Genomic DNA, 27,334 nt, shown 5'->3' with positions numbered 1-27,334 from the left:
AGGGAGTAAAAGTGGCTGATACACCCTTTATCTGTAGGGCTGGTTGGCTTGATGGCTTAAGATCAGAAGGATGAGGAGTGCTATGCAGTCTGGGATTCCCATATGTGGTGCTGTTGAGTTCTGAAGTGTTCCTCTAGTGCAACAGTTATTCATCCTCCTCTTTTAGCTCTGTTGACTGAGAGGAGTGCAATAGAATGTTGGTGCCTCCTTCACTGAGGATCCCGTCAATCTCTCTTCTGTGCCAAGACATGGTTAGCGTTCATCAGGTACAGTTTATCTTATTCTATGCCGCTGTCCTATTTTGGTGTAGTTCGTAACCCTGTATTCGTCCAGTCTTCTGGGTTTTTCTCATCACCTGCGTTTTTTACTTCTGGATGGAATAGGTTGTGAGTGGCTGCTTGATTGAGGTGGGTTTCTCATTAAATAGTTCTGGCAGGTTACGTGTTTTGATTCATGGTGGGCTTTCTTCTATTGGTCCTTTGGCAAAGCATGATCAGTGGTTTATGTTAATGCTCTGTGATCCTTCTGGCATGTGGTGTGAGAAAATGTCCATATTCCTCTGAAGGAGGTTTGGATTCCAGGGTGTTCGATTACATGTATTGGTCATGACCAGATTGTTTGTTGGCTCTTAATTAGCTTGTTTTTCTTCGGCTTGCATTGCTGTTTTCCTGTTTGATAGCAGATCATTAACTAATAACATTATTGTAATTAACTAATAGCATTGTTGTAAATAGTTTTATTCACAGTTGAGTAACACTGTTTTTCTGTTTCCAATCCACTTACAACAAATGTCCTACATTGTTTCTCCCTTTACAGGATGAGCTAGCTGCAGAGAGACGAAAACAGGCAGTAGTTGAGCAAGTAATGGTTGATCAGTTATCTAGGTAAGAACAAATGCTGATATTTCCGCAATATGAAAACATCAATGCTCATGGAGTAATCACATGCTGAGAAAGAAAGGTCACACACCACTTTTCATTGCGTGTTGTTTAATTCACTGTATTTTGTCATTTTATATGATGAACTCATTTTGAATTGCTTTGGAGGTCTTCAAGCCTATTGTGAAACAAACTACCATCTGGTAGAATCTTTATATTGTGTTATTGCATGGGTTTGCAACCTATGGCTCTCAAGCAGTTTTTGGACTACAACTTCCATTATCCTTCTTGATTGACTGTGATGGCTAGGGCTGATGGGAGTTGCATTTGAAACCATCTGGTGCGCCAAAGGTTGCAGATCCCTGTGCTTTTGTGTTTGGGTGAACATTTAGTTTCCCACCAGATAGCCAAGAGTGTGGTCCTTATCCTCATTAAGGTAAGCCATGCAAGACAAATGTTCATTGATTTAACTACAATAAGAATAAGTGGACATTGTTAAGATGAATTTCTAAACTTTGACCCGGAGGGGCAGATGTGCAGAAGGCCAGCCTAGTTTCTTGGAACAGGGTAACCTCTGGACAAAAGCCAGACCAATCAGGGTAGCTATGGCAGGCGGTCAAGACTAAGTCTCAGGAGGGGTGAGGGCGACTGAAAGACCTCAATGAGCACACAGAGCAAGGACACTTACAAATTACTTCAGACAGGTGTTATATTAAAAATATAGACACATTTATTACAAGGCCTTTGTAACATAGACCATAGCAAAAGAATCACAGTAACACTGAGTAAACCAACACAACACTATCAATACCATATATATATATATACAAGACCAATAGGGACCAAAGCGTTAAAATGCACGAGTTATGTCGACAACCTAGATTGGAAAGAAACAGGCAGTGCAGATAGTGTTTAGGCCCCTTCAGCATCGACAATACACCTAACTAAGAGGCAGTCCAAGCCCTTAGAAGAGGGGAGCCTTGTGCTCAATAGTACATGCAATGCAAACACATGCGGTTGTTCCAATGGGCAAAATGGGGTCTCTTCAGGGGTCTCTAGCAGCTCAAGAAGGTGGATGAGGCGATGAAGAATAGGTTCCCACTATTCAAGAAGGACCTCCACTTGAAGGCAGAGGCAGTACAAGAGTTTGGGGGGATGGAGTCGCTATTTCGCAATAGCAGTGGAAAGGAGAGGGGCCGTCAGGGGCCATTCGTGCTTAAAAATGGGCCCTCATGCTAGGGGCCACTGGTTGGGGTATTGAGTACTCACCGGACCCCGATGCAAGGGAGCCCAAACTTCAGCAGTTCAGTCCACTTCGCTTGAAGGTTCGAATGCAACAAAAAGGACATCTCGGCACCTTTTAGTTCCTGAGATACAGTGATTACCCCCAATTGGGACTGTGGCGATTTCTCCACTCTGAGTGGATGAATCAACCCAGTTTCACTGCAGCAGGCTTCAGGGGCAAGAGGGTCAGAAATGCAGCGGAATTGCAAAGGACGTTGCTGCGGCGGGGCAACTGGGTAACCGCGTTTACTCCGGTCCTGGCACACTCGTCTCACTTCAGACCTGGGAATGCCAAGTGTACGAAATTCGGTGTGATGGTGCCGTGGACACAGAGCTAGCAGTATACCAAGTTTCGAGGGCCTCCTCGAAAACGGCGGCAGTGACAGAGCAAAGGTCCTGCGTAAGCTGGTCAGCCCACTGGTTGGCCCAGGGACACTTCGAGAAAGCTTACTTGCAGGTTTTGGTGAAGGTGCCGAGAATAGTTGGTCCTACTATTCCAATGGGTCGAAGCGCCTTCGCACACCTTCTAGGACGATCAGATGCACAGGGATCCCACGGGACGTCAGCGGGCTCAGGATGCCAAACCTTCCAGCGGATCACCAGCGGTTCCTCGACTCTGCTTTGTGTTGCATGATACTTGGATCCTATCCTTTGTTCAGTGAGAACTCAGGAGATCGACATGGTAGTGGTGTGTTCAGCCTCCTCTTATCCAAAGTTCCCTTTGTGCCAAAACGGAAAGGACCCAATGGGAGATCTGCTCACAGACACGCACTCCATACGTGGACCAATCATGGACCACAGTGGTCCCAGGCATTCATGGCTCTCCAGACTCTCTGGCACCCAGGATGTGTATTGGGACCCGACATCCCTGCCCACATCCTGGAGGCACACACATAAGGCATGCAGAAGCCCGCAAAATCATTGCATTTTGCGGGAAAGTGCATGACCAAATAAGGACTGGCCCAGGTCGACTCGACCTGGGGAAGGTGAAGGGGCAAGATGGCCAAAGGGTAGGACATAAAACTTTGTGGCATTGCCATTTTGGAGCCAGGCCACCTAATCGTGCCAAACGCGGTAAACGCAGTTAACATGGCAGGAAAGGGTTACAAATAATGTGAAACGATAGCTGCCACCAGTCCTGTCCATGACACATCTGCACAGTTCATAAAAAGTCCAGCAAGAGTATCTAGGGCATTTGGAAATGACTATAGACCCAAGTGTGCTGTATGGTAAAATACATTGCACACTTGTTACATGTCGCACAAAAGTTGCAACATGAGGAAAGGACTAAGGGAAACAAAGTCCTGCAGTACCGACTGTCCTAAGGGCATGCCAGTTTCCCCAGAAAAAGTGAGCGAAAGCCCAGTGGAGTGCAGCTGAAGGCTGTACTTCTCTGGCAAAGTCAGTCAATGGTGTTTAAACAGCAGCAGAAAGTTTGGGGGTTGACACATGGAGGGAAAATTACACACAATTATGAAATCTTTCCTAACAGACATAACATTAACCTCCAAACTAAGTCAGGCAGAGTACAGTGTACAATAATGCAACATATAGAAAATAATGGCATGACTATTAAATACCAGGGGTCCCCATATAATACTATTTGTAGCAAGACAATCATTTTTCTTAAAGGCGTCAAGTTTTATAAAGCAAACAATTGTGAAATGGAATTTCCTTGGTGAAACCTAAAATTACTTTTATTGGGGAAGGGAGAGGTCTCAAATCCAGAATCTTATTTGCAAGTTTAGCTTTGCCAAGCTTTGCCAGCCTGCTCATGTAGACAACATACAAAGGGATTAAAGTGTATGTGGTAGGATTTATGAAGAGGCGAGTGTGTAATAAGATAGGCCTGCTGAACGAATATAAAGTGCAGTAGTAATCCTAGATCGGAATGGTGGGGCAATATTGAGATTTGCTCACAGACATAGTTGTAGCGCAGTAAAACCAGTCATAGAAATGTATAACGCGCAGGTGAGAGCAGCGGGTACCTATGGGCCAGAAAGGTGTGGCATGTGAAAATGTTTGCTCTCACTACTAGTGAAAACAAATTCCTAAATAAATGGCTTCACCTCCTTACAAGCAGGCCAAATGCTCTTGTGCACCTGGAAACTGATGTAAAACCAATATCAGATGAAATAGCCCTAAACCAGTCCTTTATTGGACACGCCTATGGGTTTCCCCAGAGCTTGTCCAGTATAGAAAAGCATTATGCAACACAATGGCACAGGAGGGTGGGTAGCCCTGGGCCCTCCCTTGGCTACCGCACATACAACTTCAATTAACACTGAATATGGCACACTTCTGTCTGGCATTTACCAGAAGCAATGAACATAGAATCTAAGGAAGCAGTGAAACAAGCTTTCTCCACAATATGCAGAGAAAAGGCAGAGGAATTAAAGGCATGGTCTATAAAAAAATGTATTGTCCCTACGGGTCGGCCATGTTTTTTTAAGCCTAAGTGGCTCGATTTTAGAAAACTTTCCTATGGACCTTACCCGAGTTTTCGTCCATTAAACGCACGCGAAAACAAGCACCAGGGAGCCGCCATTTTCTGATAATCCTATCTTTTGCCCCATCGCCCTGGCTGACCTGCTTTTGCGGCACTAAATCAATTCCCCCGCCCCTGAGCCTGACATTATCAAAACATTCATATTCCCCGCCTCTCTCCGTGACGTTACTGTGCTGCGTAGGCAAACGCGCCCAGTCGTCTTCTGCGCGACTCCACACAGAACCCGGAAACCAACACAGATCAACTCACAACACAGCGCGCCACAATTCGGAATATGAAACTGTACTTTAAAATGAAACAGCAACACGGTACATTTGGTAAAGTACATTTATTTGACATTCAATGTTTAGAGAATATTCAGCAATTGCCATATGAACTCCGAAAGCCATTTATTTTCTTTTATCTGTATCCGCAATAACTGTTCCGTTTCATCTTGAGTCACGCGCTGTTCCTTTATGGTACACAGGGTGTTCATTTTCGTAAAAAGAATCACTTTGGAAGCACGGTGAACCGCAAGGCTGTTCCATCAACTAGGCACTAGTCCAGCCTAAAGGTTGATATGTTGCTTCTAGCCACTAGTACAGCGTAAGGGCATGTGGGCCCTTGGCGATAGTCCCATAATATGGTGATCGTGCTCCAGTTGTTGACACGAAGCTGCAGGTGTCTGCTGAAGAATCCATCTGCCGGTGTCTCAAACAGATGGCAGTGGCAGAATGGGATCAAATACCTGTTATGAAAACAAAAAAAATTATAATTAGTCTCGCTAGCCGAACTTCATTAATATTACTCATTTTATTTATTACGGCCGATCAGAAACTATTTGCTTGCAAGGATAGTTCAATGGAGTATGTTTGTCTCTAAAATCAATGCGAAAAGTAACAAGATAAATCGAGGCAAACCCACAATGATAAACGACAGTTAGTCTACATGCGTGAGGAATATGATATAATATATGATACCGCATTTGTAACGCGCCTATACTCAAGTGTTTCTAGGCGTGTCGAGGCAGGTGGGGAACAAGGGCAGACAGACAACGATCCTACTAGGCCAGGTGTCTTTCTGATCGCACATGGGGAAGGGCTGTACATGGTTAGTTGAATACAAATTAAATAATAGGGCCAGCTGGTGGCAAGTGCAAGGTAAATGCCGGGAGAAGGGGCTGAGGGATACAGAGACAGTCCCGTAGTGCAGGTAGGCAGTGCAGGGAAAAGTGGCTGGGCCAAGGACCGAGATCGGTGAGACCAGTGGACCTGCATGCCCATGTGCCCACTACGAACACGTTTTACTTGCTTTTTCTAGCTCTTCATTCATTCATTTATTCATGCATCCATTCATTAAATCTTCATTCCGGTATAAAAGCGTGTAAAGATTTACTTACATTATATTTGAAATTTCCATTGTGTCTCTTCGTAATGCAGTCTGTAAAACGGACCGTGCTCTTGACAACGATTTTTCGTATACTGAACTAAAATTAAACTGTCTAGTTTCTGAATTTTCTGCCTTATCGTCTCTTACGTTATTGCGCACTCCCTTCAAATGTAGTTCTTTCGGGATGGTCCCTGTCTCAAGGTCAAAAAACAATAGACCCTTATACTTCCAGTGCGACTTGTGGGCCTCATCTGGGCGCTGTCCTTCGCATTCTTTATTTGCAACATCACGTAGTATAGGCATCTGTGAGAACTTGAAGTTTAGAATCCGTCTATGTAGTGCGCCTCAATGTGCAAATGCGAACTTGCTTCTCTCCCAAATGCCACGGCCCGCTTGGCTGGCGCGTTCTAAGTGCCCCAATTTTGTCCCCGTTGTCTGCGAGCTTTGCAGCCCAAATTGAGACATTTAATTTTTTGCGGAAGGTCCGGGAAAGTATAAAGTACCACAGGAGTTGAGTTAAAAGTGAGATTTATTGTTTGTTTGTTTTATTATTTGCAATACGCAAGCGTCCCCTCCGTTAACAGTGCGCAGCATTTACATTTACATGAGATGAGACATGAGAAAAATATATACATACACATATGTGAGGTGAATAGAGAGAATTCAAACATGACACCCAGCTTGTTCGCCACCCATGATGGTGAAGGTAGGGGTTAGGTTTACAGGTACACTGTACAATAACATTTATTTACAAAAAGACAATCGTATTGCAATTATTTAAATCGGGATTTGTACTTCACAATCAGCTGTGCTTCGGATGGGCATGGCACAGTCGCAATGTTCGGTGGCAATGGATCACTGCTCTGCACAGAAACGTCCAAAATTCCATATCTGTGCTTCTCTAACACAGCAACAATAAGGCCTTTCACAAAGTCGAACTGCATTTCATCATAGACTGGTTTGATCACCCACTGCTTACTTCGTTTTGAAAACATCTTAGTGTAGCGAGGCATCCTTACTTTACCCCTAGTCCTAGATTGTTCACGTCCGACATGGGCTGTTATGGGCAAAGACCGCTAGTAGAGTGCGATGTTTCATGCCCCGAAAGCTAAAATGCAAGCGCTTTAGCCTGTACTTTAGGCACATATTGTGGAACACCTCCAAATCTCCTGTGTGACAGAATTCTGTCAGTCCTCTCAAATCTCTTGATAGAGTTTTGTCGAAAACAATCTTCTCAATGGCTTTGTGTGTCGGTGAAGATGGAATCAACCACTTCTTCTTCCGTGCCTCCTCTGGGGACAAAAGGCCATGTTCACATTGGTGGAAATGTTCATTTGCTGTCCAGCAGTGAACACTGGTACAGTGGTGCATCAGTGAACGCCATTTTTCAAGTAGTATTTCCACTGACCCCTCACAAGTTTTTGAACTCCACCAAAGATGGTTGGTGATAGAATGTGACCACTGCAAAATACTTTCAAAACCTTTTTTTTTCCCTGCAGCCGAGATTTTCTTATTGATTGATTTAGCAAGATGCCATATGTCAAATTGATGTTTAATATGTGGGAACTGCTCTCTTTGTCTTGGCAATTGAAACGGGTCTATCCGTGGCTATGATATCGATGTGCATTCCCCTTGATTGTAGATATTCCACTGATTTTATAAATCCTAGTTTCTCCATGGCCACTGACGATGTACATTGTGTTACCTGCACGACCACCAAACTCACAATTTTCTTACTTTCCATGTCCTGAAAGTGGTAGGTGCAGTACTTGGCAGAAAATCCAGGGCTGTCGCACTGTCCATCGCCGGCTAGCCTGAATCGTTTGCCTTCGAATGTACTTGCTAGAGACAATTGTTCAATTTTCCAAGCATCACTAATGGCCGGAAACAGATAATCACATTGGTATATGTAGTACAGCGCTTTAGAAATGAAATGGAATCCCACAAACTGAAAGAAAGCCTCTAACTTTCTAAAACTGGAGCCTCTAAAAAGTGATGCAGCTGCACACAGTAGATTGCCTGCTGGCAGTTTCCCCAGCATCGGTTGTGCAGACCATGAGAACCTATGATTTAATCTACAGGCGGCATTAATTTTGACGTTACTGCCTTTTATTTGACGAGTCACATTAATCAATGGCTTCCCACATACTTTCCCTCTAATGGAATGCACACATTTCAGCATACTTATAATTTCCATCAAACAACTGTCGAATACAATGTATTTGCTCTCTTTCATTAGACTGTCATCCTGCGACAATGATGTTTCGGCCTGTGACGTTGTGGAGATTTCAACACATTGGAAAGTAATATCGCTGATATCAAGTTCTGATGCGTCTATGGATGCTGCGGCTGGTTCATTCTCTGTCATTTCGACATCTATTACTTCAACATTGATGGGAGAACACAACAATGTCGACAGGTTTTTTGGTGGCAAATTTTTGGCGGGTGTAGATTGTGTAAATCGATCTGCAACTACTTCAGAGCTATCTTCAATACATTCAATAACATCTTCTTGTGGTGGTGCGGTCGCACTGTAGCTATGGTCCAATGCAACCTTGCTGTAGTCTCCAAACACAGTTAATTCATGTTCTGGCCATTGGACATGAGCATCTCGAGCCTGAACATGCCTCGCCTCAATTAATAGTTCCTCCATAGTGTACACAGTCTGGCAAGCCACATCTCTCATTCGCTTCACTGTCTGTGTGTGTATAGTTCTGACACCCATGGGTAACTGGAGGAGAGATTGGAAAAGGGATGTTCAGTTTAAACACAAGATGGAGTGTAGTAGAATTGACTGGAAAAAAACATAAAATAGTCCCCAGCAAAAACATTTTTTTTAAAGTTATGAACTGTTTGTAACTAACCTTTTTTTGTTTTTTTTTCTTTGCAACTTTTTTGACTCGACCTTCATCATCTGCACGCTGTAGCTCCGATTCGTTTCCGCATGTCCTCCCTTCCTCTTGCGCTGCAACGACTATATTTTCTGTATCCGCATAGACAGCACGGAATGAGGCTCCATCGTCTCCCTGAAACATAGTACTTTCATTACTATGTATCAAAATATTGTTAGCATAAAACACACGTGAGGAGGAACACACAGGTACATCTCAATAGCCAAACACGATTTAAACATTGTGTGCAACAATCAAAGGACAAGTATTCGACCAGTGATGATCTATTTCGATGGAACTGTCAGTAGCCATACCTCTGGCTCTGCATGGACTGCCATGAATGGTTGTATGGGAGAGGAGGCATCCGCATCTCCCTGAAACACAGTACTTGCATTAGTATGCTTTTCAATATTGGAAACACAACACACACTTGGGGTCGACGGCACAGGTACATATAAAGAGATAACCACAAATGATGCATTGTCCAAAGAATCTAGGAAAATCCAAATATCACATTTCATCGACTTATTTCAACGATTCCTTTACATCTGCATCATCTAAATGAGATGTTGTGATTGTGGTGGAAGCTTGGTCATCTCCCTGAAACACAGTACTTGGATTAGTATGGTTTTCAATATTGGAAACATAACACACACTTGGGGTCGAACGCACAGGTACATATAAAGAGATAACCGCAAATGATGCATTGTCCAAAAGAATCTAGGAAAATCTAAATATGATCACATTTCATCGACTTATTGCTCCGATTTATTTACATCTGCATCATCTAAATTGGATGTTGTGATTGTAGTGGATGCTTCGTCGTCTCCCTGAAACACAGCACTTGCGTTACTAGGGAAGAAAGTATAGCAAATGGAATCACGTTATATGATCACGCATGATGGAGCTGTCATTACCCATACCTCGTGCGGCTGAAGAATATCTATGGATGTTGCAAATGTAGTGCTCACTTCCGAAAGCTGTTGCGCCGATTCGTATACGCATGGTCCCGCTTCCACTTCCCCTGGATTTACTTGAATGTCAGGCTCTGCATCAAGTGCAGGGGTCGACGCTCCATCAACTGCCTGAAACATAGTACTTGCATTAGTGAGGATTACAATAGTGAAAACATAACACACACCTGGGGTCGACAGCACAGGTACATATCAACGGCTAACCACGAATGAAACATTGTGTAGAACAATCAAACAACAAGAATTCCAGCTCTGATGATGACGCTGTGGCAGACACTTCAGCATCTCCCTGAAAGACAGTACTTGCATTAGTATGGATAACACTAATTATAACTGAAAACAAACACCAGTGGACGATAACTAAGGTGTATATCAATTGGAAAGCACTAACCAAACATTTGGTAAAATGATTACACGATAAAATAAAAATATTACTTGACATGCATAAAACAGGTCTGTAGCGGATTAGCCTAGTAAGATTACCTGATACGCGCTAGAAGTGGTTGATAACTGCGACCACGTCAAGGATGTAGAATGTTCTTGCTTCAGATTCAAGGGATAGTCAAGAAGTTGTAAAGGTAAATTAATGATTGATAATGAAATGCCAATATTAACAATAGCCATGTAAGGCGACAAAATACTTGTAAAATGCTCAATACAGCACAGTTCCCTGTTCCCATATATATACATTGCGTTTGTGGGTTATGAAATCAAAAAGGAATATATTGGTAAATGTCATTATTCAAAAAACTATACAATCATATCAATATCGAAATTATTACAAGGGATAGAACACCTACAATATCAATTAATCCGTTTGGATACCTACACACTACCGCAAGGCCTAAAGCTAAATCCGGACACTTGACTCACCGGTGGCGGAATGTGGACGAATAGAGTGGGAATAGCGTTTTCGAGCAATTTCCGTGCCGTTCGCCGTTTATTCTTCTTAGTTACCCAAGATGTTGTGTTTATGTCAAAGGAAAAGTGCCGGCTGCAGATGCGGTATCGATCACCCCTCTTGTCCTGTAAGACTTGTTGGACTCTACTTTCCAGCTCATCCAGTGGATATCCGCAATGTCTGACCCATTCTCTTATTCGATCAACAGTTTTTGGGAATACATGCATTGTAGTGCCTTCAGATTTCGCATGGGTCTTTGAAGGGCAACCGCTAATCGAACAGGCAGCATTGTTGATAAATCTGAAAAGTAAATATCGACATTATTATACAATCTTCAAGAATAAAGATTTGATACAAAAGTAACTGAAAAAAAAAAGGATGCAATTCGATGAAAATTGACACAGATGAAAATAAATAGATCTATTGATAGCATAGCAATGGAAATTCAAGTCAATAGCAATGAGACCAATGAACATAGCACTATTGGGTACTCTACTCGCAAATAGAAAGAAATTTAAAAATCTGCGAAATATGGCCAGGATACATGGCCTTACCTTGACCAACAAACAGTTGGATTCAGCAAGCAGAGCAGTATGTTGCGGGAGAATAGGTGGATGGCCACAGGTAGCGCACTGATGGGTATGCTCGAAGCGGTCACAGAAGTTCACGGATAGCACGACGACGAGCAGATTAGCATAGATCTCAGTTGTTCCCCGGTAGCACGTTCAGGAGTTGACTTGCAAAGCACTAAGATGTTCTCATGAGACATATCGAGTGGTTTTTAAAGTATTAGAAACTGGGGTGTGTTTGTGAATGAATGACGTATGTATGTCGTGGTATTAGGGGGGCGGCCTGCTTGAAGGGGAGGCCTGGCTGGAGACAGGGGTATGAGGAGGCCATGTGACCGATGGCCCCTTGGCGTGGGACACCTTTTGAAGTGTACATGTAGTTTAGCACCTTGACCTTTCGCGCCCCTGACAGCCCCCCATGCCAGCGCGCATCCACCGGCGCGAAAGGCCTTTGATACAGGGGGGTGGGATGGATGGGCCTGGGGCGTGCAGATAAGGCACAGGAAGACTGCTGAATGGAGACACACTTATGTGGATTGCAGGGGGGCGGCCTGCCTCAGGGGAGGCCTGCCTGGAGACACGGGGTCTGAGGAGACCATGTGAACAATGGCCCCTTGGCGTGGGACACCTTTTGAAGTGCAAATGTAGTTTGGCATCTTGGCCGTTCGCGCCCCTGACAGCCCCCCATGCCAGCGCGCATCCACCGGCGCGAACCGCCTTTGATATAGGGGGGTGGGATGGATGGGCCTGGGGCGTGCAGATAAGGCACAGGAAGACTGCTGAATGGAGACACACTTATGTGGATTGCAGGGGGGCGGCCTGCTTCAAGGGGAGGCCTGGCTGGCGACACGGGGTCTGAGGAGACCATGTGAACAATGGCCCCTTGGCGTGGGACACCTTTTGAAGTGTACATGTAGTTTGGCACCTTGGCCTTTTGCGCCCCTGACAGCCCCCCATGCCAGCGCGCATCCACCGGCGCGAACCGCCTTTGATACAGGGGGGTGGGATGGATGGGCCTGGGGCGTGCAGATAAGGCACAGGAAGACTGCTGAATGGAGACACACTTATGTGGATTGCAGGGGGGCGGCCTGCTTCAAGGGGAGGCCTGGCTGGAGACACGGGGTCTGAGGAGACCATGTGAACAATGGCCCCTTGGCGTGGGACACCTTTTGAAGTGTACATGTAGTTTGGCACCTTGGCCTTTCGCGCCCCTGACAGCCCCCCATGCCAGCGCTCATCCACTGGCGCGAACCGCCTTTATATCAATATATAGTATATCGCCTTTATATCAATGATAGTATATCGTTGCTTATCAATAACAAATGCCACATACCGGAGATTCTTGTGAGCACAGACCCACACTTCAACCAGTGTATTATAGTGGTCAAGACCCTAAGGCCTGTATAATCCAATGGTAATTGTTAGTATAGATATATATGTGACTTTTATAGAGACATAACCTACTGAAAGACTTTGAACAAGTGTTATTTAGTGCATGCTTTATCGAGAATATGTTATGTTAGCTTAGATAGTGACCACCCTGCTTCACAGCGACCAGACCTTCACCCATTCGGAGCACAGATGTCTGACGTCCATCCTTGAATGGAGACACACTTGATTCATTTAGAAAATCGAAACAAACGTTAAAATATATGTGGTGTTTTATTTTGTATCTTATTTTCATGACACAAAAATACAAGACTTTAAAGATTATACAGGTCAGGTTGCAGCACAGCGAGAGAAAATCCCCTGTACTGACTTCGTCACTCGGGAACGTTTCTCTAATGGCATGAACGGCACAGGCGGGTATGACTCTTCGAACACGGTGTTCAAGCCTCCCGTGGAGCCACCATGTAAAGGAACGATAGGCCACCAGCCTGTACCACCTGTGAAAAGGAATGAAACAAACTGTTTTTAAATGACCAAGATAAGTTTAATAAACGTTTGTTGTCAATGACAATTCTTGTAACTAATGGCATTCTGCACGGACAAATGCTATCTAGACAATGCACACTATTGAACGACTTACATGCGTTACAATGATATGTAGATGTAATTTTGGATATAGTAGAAGAACATGAAATAGGAGTGGCATGACAAGCAGAGCATACTTACCCGTACTCGGATTACGAGGACGAACAGTTGCGCGAAGTTCGCGCATAAGCACCATCATTATTCTCAACACGGCCCGTGTGAGGCAGGGTGCCCTGAAGTCTGGCAGCTCGGTGATGCATTGCGGTCGTGGCTCGCCTTCCGAAATGTAGGCCAGGCATCCCGAGTTTTCTCGGCAGCAGCAGTTCTCGTCCTCAGTTGGCATTAGCTCGCACCGATTGCATGTGCACCAGGTGGAGACGCCGTCCATTCGACTAGGCCCAGGCTCTTCATCTGTTGATTCGTCCTGCCAACTGCCGTCCGAATCCCCATCGTTTTCGCGTGCTTCCCCTTCCAGTAGTTCCTCCTCGGTATACTCGGGCTCGTACATGTAGGGCATTATTGTAGCCATTGTGTGGTAAACAGAGTAAAATAATTTACCGAGAGGGTACAGGTGTTCACACGGTCTACAAGCGGCGACGGTAGCTGACCAGAGCACTGAAACGAGTCACAGAATACTAAAAGTAACACAGAGAGAGGAATGGAATCGAAAATCTGCTGCTGTGTGTTGTGAAACGGTCTGTTTATACTTATTGAGGAAAGAGGCGTCCTGCCATTTCCATGGCGACACGTCATTAGCTGAAGCGCAGCGAATGTTGACATGAGACGTGCTTTGGCGTTGGGAAATGGGCGGTACGAGTCTGCTGATGACAGGCTCAGGGGCGGGGGAATTGATTTAGTGCCGCAAAAGCAGGTCAGCCAGGGCGATGGGGGGAAAAGATAGGATTATCAGAAAATGGCGGCTCCCTGGTGCTTTTTTTCACCTGCGTTTAATGGACGAAGGTCCATAGGAAATTTTTAATGGGTAAGGTCCATAGGAAAGTTTTCTAAAATCGAGCCACTTAGGCTTAAAAAAACATGGCCGACCCGTAGGGACAATCAAAATTTTTACTAGACCATGCCTTTAAGTACCAGATTATCTGTTATTTTCCTACTGGCAAAGCAAAAGAGAGCTTGGTTATGAAGATCATTTTGATTTTGTAAACCATGCATTCACACTCTTTGTATACCAAATTCAGAACGGGAATTATGGATTTTGCAAGGTTTACTAAGGCTTGGAAGCAGCGGCAAGATTAATATGAATATTTGTTTGTTTTTTTATTTATTTCTAATGCGCACCAGACCTGGAGGTATCAGGGCGCAACAGCAAGACATTGCAAAGCTTACAGAGTTACAAAGTTACAGGGTGAGGACAAGGTAATACATATATACAAATTGTCAACAGGTAGGTACATAATCATAGTAAGCGGGTGATACAAGCATTCCAGTACAATATAGTTATACATCCTAAATATAATGTGCAGAGATCCATCCTAAGAGTCAGTGGAATTGAGTAGGTTAGTGAAATTTTGTCTGAAGTTTCGGTAGGGCTGATCTTCTCTAAGGTGGTGTGGCAGGGAGTTCCAAAGTTAGGCTGCTTTCACGGGAAAGCTACTGTCGCCAACCTTGTTGAGTCTGAATTTAGGTACAGTGAGACAGTTGGCGTTATTGGTTCTCATGGGTCTGATGGATGTTTTTCTGTGTAGTCTATCTGCAAGATAGCCGGGGGCAGCGTTATTTAGTGCTTTGAGTCAGGGATGCGGTTTTTAGAAGGATTCTGTTGTGGGTCGAGAGCCAGTTGTTTTGGCGTCTAATCAAAGATATATGTGCTCGTCTATTGATACCTAAGGCAGATCTTAATGCATTATTTTGGAGGATTTGAATCCTTTGGATAATGTCTTTTTTGGTGCCAATGTAGAGAGCGTTACAATAATCAAGCCTAGAAAGTATTAGCGCTCTGACCAGGATCATGCAGCTGTCGGTTGATAGGAAGGGTTTGCCAGTCCTAATGAGCTTGCACGTTTAGGCAGTGGTAGAGGCCATAGATTTCACTTGTTTATCAAAGGAGAGGGTGGAGTCCACATAGAAACCAACGGTTTTTACTTCCTTAGCCACTTTAATAAGGTTCCCATCAATGGAAAATGAGGACTATTCCTGGCCTACTTTCTTGAGGTTAAGGTGGGTGCCCAGGATGATGAGCTCCGTCTTGGCATCATTCAGGCATAGACCGTGGGTGGCCATCCATGCCTAGATGATGAGATACACTCTATTCACCAGTGCCAAGTCCTTGTAATCTCCAGAAAGTGGGAGGAGAATCTGAGTATCATCTGCATAATTAGTCTAGTTGATACCCAGAAGGTCCAGATCGTCGAACAGGGGCTTGGTGAATATATTGTACAATGTCAGGGAGACGCAAGAACCCTGGGGGACAGCGCACATGATAGGGGCAGGGTCAGCCGCTGCCGAGGGGGAGAAGACCCTCGTGGTTCTATCACTCAAAAATGATTCTACCCATCTGATAGCCTCTGTGGAAAAGTGGGCTGCTGAGTGCAGGTGGCCGCATAAAACCTTCTGATCGACTAGGTCAAATGCGGCTGAGAGGTCTAACAGTAGGAAGAGGGCTGTTTTCCCTTTGTCTCTTACCACATCGACTTGAGTTTTTAAGTCCATGAGAGCGGTTTCTGTCCCATGAAGGGGACCGAATCCGGATTGCCTTGCTCCCAGGAGCTTGTGGAGTTCCAGATATTTTTGGATCTTTGTGTAGGCAACCTTGTCCAGTATCTTGAGCAAAAATGGTACCGTCGTGATGGGACGATAGTGGGGATGAGAGGGTCTAGTGTTTGTTTCTTTAGCATTGGGAGTACCTGAGATTGCTTCAGATTGGTGGGAATAGTGCCAGTTGAGAAGGAGGCATTGATCAGTTTAGAGATAAAAGGGGCAAGATCTCTTGCGGCATCTTTTATCTTAGCTGGGCAAAGGTCGCCTTGGCAGTTGGACGGTTTAAGTGAAAGAATAACTTTTTCTACCTCTAATGTAGTTGTTTTAGTAAAGTGGAATCCGGCAGGACGGTCGGATAGTATTTCACTGGTTGGAGATATAAGGTTGGGAGGTTGTTGTGGCATATTAAGGGCAACTTTCTTTAGGGCTATTTTGTTCTGGAGTGTGGTTCCTTTATTGGATAGTGCATGTTGAAAGTCAGAGCACCGTGTTTTATTTTTGGTACTACTATCTGGTGTCGGAATGGGTGACTCTAGCTCTTTTAGTATGGTAGCTCACTCATACTGGAATAGGCGTTGGAAATACATTTGTTGTATGAATTCCGTTTAGCTAGATATATATCATTTTTGTATTGTGAGGAGATTTTAGTTAGCTTTGTTTTGTTGTCTTCTGATGGGAATAGTCTCCATGTGGTTTCACATTTCCTTTTGAGGAGTCGTAAATCCTTTAGCTGGGGGGTGAACTACTTGTTTAGATGGGCTTTAGGTTTGCTGCGTCTGAGTTTGAGTGGAGCAATATTATCGAGAGTAGTAAGCATGATTTTAATGTACTCGTGGACCAGTGTACCTGGGTCTAGGTTGTCAGCCAGAGAGTTAAGAGTGGGGAGAATGGCAGGGATCACTTTCTCCACTGTAATATTCTTTTTATTCCTTGTTAGGCAAGGTGGGATGGTACGTGAGACCATCGGGAGTGGTCTAATTGTGGCTAATGTGAAATACATGAGGAAATGGTCTGTCCACAGGTGCGGAGTGATAGACGTGATGGTGGTGGAGCAGTTATGATCAGCCACCCAATCTAGGGTTCTCCCTTTGTTATGGGTGGGTTTGTTGATTTTTTGGGAGAGGCCTAATTCTGATAAGATATTGGCTATAGTAGTAGCCTTTTTGTCTGCTGGGTCATTGAAACCTAGATTAAAATCCTCTAGTAAAAGTAGTTAGGTGGTGGTTTTGAGGTTGTTGGAAAGAAGGGTATTTATGAATTGCTAACATTGTAATCGGTGAGAGGTGGTTTTTTTAAAAGTCTTTATTTAGGTTGCAGGTTAGCAGGTCATAGCAGGCCCCCGGGGCCACTCATTTACATCAATTCAACCACACCAATATTCAACTTTTACATATCAGCATTTTTTGCGTTGCATATTCAGGTCATATCAAGACTTAGTCTGTCTAGGTAGGCTTTGAATGGGCCCCAAATGTCTTTTGGCTGACTGGTCACATTAACCGTGCGTATGCACCCCTCCTCGAGTTCATTTACAAAAGTCATTTCCAGTAACCATTCCCGGGCCACTGGTGCTCTTCTTGACTTTCACTTCAGCATTATACATTTTTTAGCAAGAATACAGCCCATATTAAACATTACGTATTCTAATGGAAACTTTGCCTATGTCTGCCAGTAGATACTTCAATGGTGTTAGCGCAAAAGGAATACCAGTCATCGTATGGCCCGGTTATCTCGCGCCAAAATCGCATAATCTATGGACGTTTCCAGTACATATGTATAGAGTCTGCCCCCTCGTGCCCACATTTCATACATGTATTCGTGCATTTAGTGCATATTTATCCGGACTTCTCGGCTGGGATGCAGACAACTGAGATAATATGATCAGGTGATAAAGGGGCTACGTGCTAGGCACATCCCTTACTCCTTAATGCTTCCGGCTGAACTCAGGATACAATATAGGGGTCTCGCGCACTTTTTAGAAAATCCGTCAGAAGCAATAGCATACATGGAATCATCCATCCCGCTACCACTGCGGGACCGCAGAAACAACACAAGCCCCAACCAAGGGGTGGAGAACATACTCGATCATGAGGCGGGGTGAGCTACAATTCCGGACTGCAAAGAAGAAGCTAATAGGGAAGAACTGGTAGAAAAGTGACACACAACACAACACAATGATGAAAGTCGAAAACTGTCAGTGTGGCCGTGGGACACGTGGTGTGGCCGCAGCCTGCTCACAGGATTCCCCTAGAATACTCTACTGTTTGCAAAGGGGACACCATCAAGTTGGGGGAGATGGTGAGGGTGGGCGGGAACATACAATAAGGGGGTAAAGTGGGGCGTAATGGGAGCTTGGGAATGTTTAAATGTAAGAAAATGCGGATTGGCAGGTAGCGCGAGCAGCATGGGAACACAGTCAGAAAGTTGGTTCTATATCAACGGGAAACACACGGGAGTCCAATGTTAAAGCACAGAGCAACAAATGGGGCAGTCAATAGGCCTGATATATGGTGGAACATTAGAGGCATCAATAACCCTGTAAAAGCCAGGAAGATAATAGCATACATAGACCAACACTCCCTTAAAATACTGATGCTACAGAAGACATGCCACGGGAGCACTGAATGACCCCTTTTTAATCTGAGTGGGGAAGCCAGAGATTTTACACTACCTACTCGTCACAGGCCAGAGGTGTGATATTAGTTCACCGAACACTGCCCTTCAGCTCACAAAATGTACAAATAGACCTCGAAGTGCGATATACAATAATCACTGGGGAGTTAGCCGGGAAAAAGATCATACTGGTGAACTCATATGGTGACAATGTAGATGACCCAGACTTCTATAATGGCATTGCTGAGAAGTTGGCAAAGGAGGGCGAGTTCCTGATCATATGGGGTGATGATTTTAACACAGTGCTAGATGTGGGGAGAGATAGGTCCAGCACGGCCCAACGAAAACTTTCTAGGGCCGCACAGTTGGTAAAACAAATAATGGGTCAGCTAGGGATTATCGACGCATGGAGAAATGAACACCCGAATACCATTGAATATACATACTACTCCACTGTACACAATGCCATGTCACAAATTGATTTAATACTAATATCTGCGGAATGGGGGTCTAGAATACAATGCAGCAAGATCCATCCACGCATGCTGTAAGATCATTCACCAGTAGAGATTAAAATAGTAATGAGGGAAATATCCAGACCTTGCCCTATGTGGAAAATGCAATCAGCTATGTTAAAAGACACATCACAGGTCAAGACAGTTTGAGAAAAGATTGAGGAGTTCTTTGAACAGAATGAGGGTTTGGTGTCTCAATATGACACTGTGTGGGAGACGTTCAAAGTATGGCTAAGCGGGACACTGCTCTCTACAACTACTGGTATTCTTAAAAAAACAAGATGGGATCTAGGTGACACCAAGAGTGAAATAGGAAATCTAGAAAACCAATATGGCAACACCAAAGATAGTAATCTCTTGGGTGCAATCAAGGAGAACTTGACAAAGTTCTGCAATCTGGCAGATCAAGAAATAAGATATATGGTAAAACCTGCTCAGGCTCGCAAGTACGAGGAGGGAGACCAACCTGGGAAATGGATGACGAGACTGGTCAGGGGTGAACGAGGGGCGCAGACCATCACTTGCATAATGGGTAGGGCAGGTCAATTGGTAACGTCTGCAGAGGAAATAAACTGGGAATTTAGGGACTACTCTAAGGCGCTATGTGCCAACGCAGATACAAGCACTCAGGAAGAAACCAAACAATACTTATCTGAGAACCCTCTGGCGGGCCTCTCGGTAGAAATGAGGAAAGAAATTGGACGGCTGATTGAACAGAGTGAAATAGAAGAACCTATAGACTCATTGGCCTCTGGTAAGTCCCCAGGCCCTGATGGTCTAGATATTGATTTATATAAAGAATATAGAGGTACTCTGGCCCGAAGCTCCTATGAGTGTGGCCACCTACGATGTCAGAGGCGGTCATCACTGTGTTACCCAAGCCTTGACGCCCACCCAGCGAGATGGCATCATATTGTCCGCTGTCCCTGATGAACACAGATGCCAAAAATTTGGCAAAAACACTTGCAAACAGGCTCCTCCCGTATATGCAACAGTTGGTACACCCAGATCAATTGGGATTCATCACCACACGATCAACGGGATAGAATTTTAGACGACTATTTGGAATTATGGCACAGATCAATCCAGAGGCCAGGGCGGTAGCGGCATCATTGGATGCCGAAAGAAAAGCCTTTGACTCAGTGTCATGGACATTCCCATTTGCAGTACTTAAACAGTATAACATGGGCAATAACTTTGTCGGATATACTTGATTGCTTTACACAAACCCAACAGCTAGAGTCTGCACAAATGGGACATTATCACAGCCGTTCATCCTGGCCTGCGGTACTAGACCGGCATGTCCTTTCTCACCCTATTCGCACGCACAATAGAACCCCTCGCCAGAAAAATGTGCGTACAGCATTCACAGAGGAATCCATATACAAGGCGCCCCTCAGATGATATTATATGCAGATGATACATTGCTGTACCTACGTAACCCCTGAGGAGACCCTCAAACCGGTCATGGCAGAAGTGGCCGAGTTCACGAGGCACTCAGTATATAACATACACAACACAAAGTCTGAAATATTCCCACTGACCAAGAACACACCTGCACTTACTGATTTGCTAGGATTTAGATGGTGCCCGATTAGAATTAAATATCTTGGAGTGCTGGTCTCTGGCAATCAACAAACGCTATACAAAGATAACCACAAAGCCTATCTTAATACATTAACAACTAAATTAATGGCATGGTCTAAATTTCCAATATCCCTAAGCTGTAAACTTTCTTTACTAAAAATGATAGCGGTACCCAAATTGCTATATTACTTCAGCTCGATCCCGATATGGCCAGGCCGTAGATTTTTCACTAAACTCAGATCCATGGCAATACAATTTGTTTGGGGGAACGGGGTGCCTAGAATCAGCTGGGAGGGAATATTGGAACCTTATGAAAGGGGGGCGACTGTTCCCGCGGATTTCGAACAGTATTTTATGGTGTCACAGGTGCAATATGCCGCGTACTGCTACTCACAAACTACTGCCCCAGCACATATAGCGCTGGAACGATATGGGGCAGCTCCTACAGACCTGAAAACTGTAATTCTTGAGGTAAGTGTATGGATTTGTGTCCATTCACCCCGGTACGTACTACGGTGGAGAAATAGAGGCGGATTCACAAGAGACTGCACATAGATACACCATACACCAGCAAAATAACATCTACCACCGACGTATGACCTAGACATGCAGAAAGCGTGGGATCCAGAGGGATCCAGAGGGCGTAATGAGATTAGATGATCTGTTTCCGGGAGGGTCTTTCGTAACTCAGGAGAAATTCAGGGAGAAACTGGGAAATAAGCCTGTTAAATTACTGCAATCTTTCCGCAGTACGTCACAATTGGCCATCCTTCCAACAAGAGCCTGCGTCCTGTTCACGATTGGAAATGATCATGAAGAACTAGATGCCAAGAGGATTGGTTTCAAGGCTACATGCGTTAGTTTAGATGGGCTAACAGCAACATAATAAAGCAAAGCTTAATTGGGAAAGAGATCTAGACATCATCATTGATGAAACTAAATGGCAAAAATATTGTTTGTTGACCAAAGAGACATCCCTCAACGCCCGCCTGAGGTTCATACATTTTAAAATACTGAACCAATTGCATTACACCCAGGCTACGATAGCTTGCATTTACTTGTACTTGCACTGTGCTGGACTCAGCGTAGTGATCCTTTCTCTCTGGATAATCTTAGGATAACGTCCGTGTCTCTGTATTTGAGCAGTCTTGCAATAATGGTGCACATTGGGTCTCTGGGTTTGGGCACCGGTGCAAGGGTGCAATGTGCCCTTATGACCAAGAAGTGGGCCCGGCGCCGTCTCCGGTGGCTTTTCCTTGTCTGTGCTACTTGTAGGGGGTGTTTCTTCAAACATCCTCCAAAGATACAACACTTTCCGTCTGTTTTGAAGTTGCTTTCCCCGATATTTAGCCAACAAGTGTGTTGTCACAAGATCTAATATTATTTTATCGAATGATCCCCCTTCTGGCCATACTTGGGACGCTCCCTCTCCCTTGATCTCAGTGAGCCATTAGTCATGGTACTTTTTAATTTTCTAGCTGTACAGAGGGAGGTGCTGGCAAATGTGTGCTAATGGTGTATCTCCCCCCATGGTTCCTTGCTTACCTCTCGTGTGCGTTCGTATGTTTGTTTATTGAGTTTATATAGCGCTTTAAGCCAAAGCACTTTACAATAAAACAGGTACAGTAGTGAGAGAAGCATATTTACAACATGAAACAAGTCACTAGAACAATCTGTAGAACAATTTACTAAAAGGAGGGGTAGAGTGGGAGGAGGGGAGAGGGGGTAGATAATGGGGGTAACCTAGTCTGTATTGAGGTCAGAGGAGTGGGAGGAAGGGGGAGTTATCAAGTAACCAACAGTGCCCTATGTGGTTTCAGTGATCAGTGGAGGTCATGGGGGGAGAGGGGGAAGAATGGAGAGGAAGGGGGGGCAGGGCTAGAGGGGAGAGCGGAAAGGAAGGGGGTCAGGGGGAAGTGAAGCAAAAGGGTTTTCAGGGAGGAGCGGAAGGATGAGTAGGTGGGGGTGGAGCGGATAGAGAGCGGTAGGGAGTTCCAGTGTAAGGGGGCCAAGAGTTGGAAGGTGCAGAAGCATGAGGAGGCACATGGGGCTGGGGGAACAGTTAGAAGGTAGAGGTCAGCAGACCGCAGAGGGCATGAGGGAGTGTAAAATGAGAGGAGGGAGGAAAGATAGGGGTGGGGCCAGGTCATGGAGACATTTGGAGACGAGACAGAGGAATTGGAATTTCAGTTGTGAGAGGAAGGGAAGCCATCCAAGTTGACAGAGAGAGGAAGAGATAGTCTCAAGGGCCGAGGAGACGGAGGGTACGAATAGAGCTGTGGTAGATGGATTTTAGGGGAGTCAAGTGAGAGACAGAGTCCAAAGAGGGGAGAAGAGCAGTATAAGAGGCGGTAGAAAATAAGAGGAGATTAGGAGTTTGGAAGAATGTGAGAGAGGAGCGGCAATTGAAGAGGTGGTGCCGACAGGCACGAGAGGTTAGAGAGATGTGGTTGGAGAAGGAGAGAGAGGAGTCAAGATGGAGGCCGAGATTGCAGGCATGGGTAGATATGGGGAGGTTGGAGGTTGGAGGGTGGAAAGTGGATTAACGGAGGGGGAGAGGGAGAGAGGGTGTTAGGAGGGAAGACAAGTACCTCAGTCTTGTCAGTATTGAGGAAAAGAAAGTGGGATGACATCCAGTTTTTTATGGCTGTGAGGCAGGAAGAGTGAGTGTGATGGAGGTCAGATGTGAAGGAAGAGAAGGAAAGGAAGAGTTGGGTGTCGTCCGCATAGAAGTTGTGGGAGATGCCGAAAGAAGAGATGACTGGGGCGAGAAGGGAGGTATAGAGAGAGAAAAGAAAGGGTCCCAGTACGGATCCCTGGGGGCACCATAGTTCAAGGGGAGGCTGGAAGAGCTGCGGCCGCCCCAGGAGACAGTGAAGGATCGATTGGAGAGGTAAGAGGAGAGCCAGGAGAGGACAGAGCTTTTGAAGCCGAAGGCGGACAGAGTGTTAAGAAGTAAGGGGTGATCTACGGTGTCAAAAGCTGCAGAGAGGTCAAGGAGGATGAGGATCGAAGATTGCTTAGCATAGCGTGCAGTGAGGAGAGAGTTGAGGACATAGGTGAGGGCAGTCTCAGTGGAGTGTTTAGGGGCGGAAACCAGATTGCGAGGAGGGGAGGAGGGAGTTTGATGAGACAAAGGCAGAAAGTTGAGAGTAGGCTAGGTGCTAGAGGAGCTTTGAGATGAAGGGGAGAAGTGAGATTGGTCTGAAGTGGGAGTCGAGAACAGGGTTACCAGAAGATTTCTTCAGAATAGGGATTATGGTAGCGTGTTTGAAAGCTGAAGGAAAGGTGGCAGAGGAGAGACATGTTGAAGGTGGTTAGGTAGGGGATAAGGAGAGGGTACATTTTGGGGATGAGGGAAGTGGGGATGGGATCAGAGGGGGCAGCAGTAGGGTGAGTTTTGGATAGGAGATGGGAGACACATTTTGTGGTAATAGAAGAGAAGGTGGACAAGTTAGGAAGGACAGGAGAGGATGTTCTGGCGAAGAGAGAGGATTTTGGATGAGAAGAAGTTAGCAAAGTCAGAGGGAGAGAGGGCAGAGTTTGTGGAAAGGTCGGGAGTAGGAGGGGAAAGAAGGTGAGAAAGGGTCTGAAACATACGGCGGGAATGAAAGGCTTGAGAGTGGAGGAGGGTTGAATAGTAGGAGCGCTTGGCAGAGGAGGAGAGGCAAGTCGTAGAGAGCGTGATAAGAGAAATGGGAGGATTGATTAGATGGAGAAGGGGATTTGATCCATCGTCGTTCGGATAGAAGGTGAGAAGAGAGCCAGGGTTGGAAGGTTTGTGAAAGGGGGAGAAGGAGGTAAGAGGATAGTGTTGGTCAAGACTGGAGGTTATAGAGGAGGACAGTGAGGAGAGGGCGTCCTCAGCTGAGAGGGAAGTGAAGTCAGGGAGGAAGAACAGGAGTCGAGGCAGAGAGAAGGGTTGAAGTTGCGGAGGTCGCAGCGAGAGGAGGGGGGAGAGGAGGGAGAAGAGGAGGGAGAGGAGGAGGGAGAGGAGAGAGAGGAGGAGAGGGAGAGCAAGGCGTGGTCGGAGAGATAGTTGGGGAGAGACAAAACAGGGGAGGAAGAGTAGGAAGATAGAAAGATGAGATTGAGCATGGAGGCAGAGGAGTGGGTAGGAGGGGGTTGGAAGGGGAGAGAGGAGGTAGGAGTCCTGTCAAGTAATGATAGAAGAGGGGAAGAATGAGTAGTGGATGAAAACGGGAGGTTGAAATTGCTGAGGACTGAGAGAGGAGGGAAGGAGGGAGAGATGAGAGAGGGAAGATGGTCCAGGTCTGCGTAGAAGGAGGAGGAGGGGGCCGGGAGGTCTGTAAATAATTAAGGAGAGCGCATGAGGATAAGTGAAGGATTTGAAGAGAAATTCAAAGGAAGAGAAGGTGGGGAGGGAGAGGGTAGGGGATGAGGAAAGACCTTTAGGGTGGAAAATAAGGCCAATGCCGCCTCCGCGCTCAGAGGGGCGTGAAACGTGAGAGAAGGAGGCAGAGGGGCTGGAGAGAGAAGCATGGACAGTGGAATTGAAGGGGGATCCAGGTTTCGGTGATGTAGAGGAAGTGAAGATTGAGTCTGAAGAACAGGTTGAGGGTTGCAGTGGCTTTATTGCAGATGGATCGGGCGTTGCAGATGGCAATGTTGATGATGCTGGAGAGGTTGACGGTGGGGATGTGGATAAGATTAGGGCGAGAAGAGGTTGTGCGGGGAGGAGGGGGTGGGCAGGGGGGGTGAGAGGAGGGGGTGGACATTAGAATGAGGGGATGGTAGAGGAGGAGAAGGAGGGAGAGGGAGAAGGAGCGAAGCCGACGACAGGAAAGACAGATAGGGTGCATGACATGAAGGGGAAAGGAGTAAGTGCTGGTGGTCACACAGCAGAGCAATCACAGTTGTAGTGGGTGTCAGGGTGTTGCAGGTACAGTAAAGGGGGGAGGGCGAGATGGCAGGTGAGGGGAGGTCTTGGAGGAGAAGGATGGGGAATCACTGCAGGTGAGAGGGAATAAATCAGTGGGGTGATGGTGGCAGAGCATTCAAGGGTAGATAGATGAGGGAGTTATGGGCTTTTTAGAGAACAGAAGCAGGGTGTTGGAGAGGTGAGAACTGCAGGGACCTAGGATAGGGGTTGCAGCAGGAAGCAATCAAGGGCAGTTGGAGAGATCAGTGGAGCAGAAGAGCGTCCAGGTAGGAGCCTTTTGGAGATCAGCAGCTGGGTGTAGGAGGGGTGTGAACTGCAGGGGGCCAAGGATAGGGGTTGTTTGTGTGTGTGCGTCAATAAGATCAAGAAACACAGATCAGATCAGCTCAGTGTGGGAGGGATGAGAATTGCAGGGAACTAGGATAGGGGTTGCAGCAGGAAGTGATCAAGGGTATTTGGAGAGATCGGCAGAGCAGCAGAGCGTCCAGGGCAGAGAGGTGTGTAGTGCTGGGCAGGAGAGCACAGCTGAAGAAGTAGGTCCGGTGACCTCGGGAGGAGGAGGAGGAGGAAGGAAAGTTTCTTGTGCAGCAGTCCAGCGGCGTCGTGGCGGGCTGGAGGCAGAGAGAAAGGGGTTCCGGCAGGCAGGAGGCAGGGAGCACTAGGGCGGGCAGGAAACAGCAGAGCGTCCAGGTAGGAGCCTTTTGGAGGTCAGCAGCTGGGTGTAGGGGTGTGAACTGCAGGGGCCAAGGATAGGGGTTGTGTGTGTGTGTGTGTGTGTGTGTGTGTGTGTGCGTCAATAAGATCAAGAAACACTTCTGTTCACCTTATATCAATTAATATGCAACTTATAACATCACAGTTTAAAGAACCTTTTACTTACACCTTACACACAGATCTGTTACCCTTCTGGTTACACCCCCCTTCCCTTGATTACACTGTTATATTCTCTTCCCACCCTCACTCTTTTCGTTCCCCCTTCCCTGGGCCTCGTTTGGGCCGACCTCCTAAAAGAGTTGCTCACACAAGAAAATGAATTTACTAATATCTCCTGAGTCTATTCATTACACAAGCCTGCTATGTTTTTCTATTTTATCTCCACTTATTTCCTGCATTGGTCGAGACAATGCTATGCGGCGCCGCCTTCCACCCCCTTTCTTTCAGAGCTAGGTTACCGTACTCTTCCCGTATTCTGTTACCTCTATATTCACAACCTAATGGCCATATAAAGAAAAGAGGAGAAAAAGCCTACCAGTCAACACTCATACAAGCCCTATATCCTAGATCTGACTCCCCACTAGTCCCTCACCATTACACTTGTACTCATCACTCCCTTTTTAAATCCCCCCTCCTTTAAGGTTCTCGCAACCAATGCTCACGTGTCCGGGGTGATCCGAGAGCCTCCGTTCATGGTCTATCCACAATCGGGCCACCCCCCCATCTAAGCCGTGACCTGCCTCAGCGAGCAGTTGGGTATTTGCAATGGCCGGGACCCTTGGAACCTCTCTGATGCGCAAGCTCACTGGTCAGCCGCAGGTGGCAATGGTTTTGCTGGGGGTGTCCCGGATCTTGCCGCACGACACAGGGGTGTCTCTCGGTGCACTCTTGATCATATCCCAGGGGTCACCAAGTGAAGGTGGTCACTCCCCACAATACAAT

General features: G+C 45.9%; 1 protein-coding gene across 10 annotated transcripts in view; it reads left to right on the top strand.

The window, feature by feature from the left end:
• Positions 1-27,334, top strand: part of CAPS2 (calcyphosine 2) — a 1,666,464-nt gene that overhangs the window by 916,684 nt on the left and 722,446 nt on the right. For all 10 annotated transcript variants that reach the window (XM_069629404.1, XM_069629399.1, XM_069629401.1 and 7 more), the window contains one exon: positions 817-884. In XM_069629404.1, the coding sequence (XP_069485505.1) occupies positions 817-884 (68 nt within the window). The remainder of the gene's footprint in view (positions 1-816; positions 885-27,334) is intronic.

This window comes from Ambystoma mexicanum, chromosome 12 (genome assembly GCF_040938575.1).
Source record: "Ambystoma mexicanum isolate Mex_15411 chromosome 12, UKY_AmexF1_1, whole genome shotgun sequence".
NCBI lineage: Eukaryota > Metazoa > Chordata > Amphibia > Caudata > Ambystomatidae > Ambystoma > Ambystoma mexicanum.
Note: the sequence above shows the minus strand (reverse complement) of the source record. Positions and strands in the feature narration are given on the sequence as shown.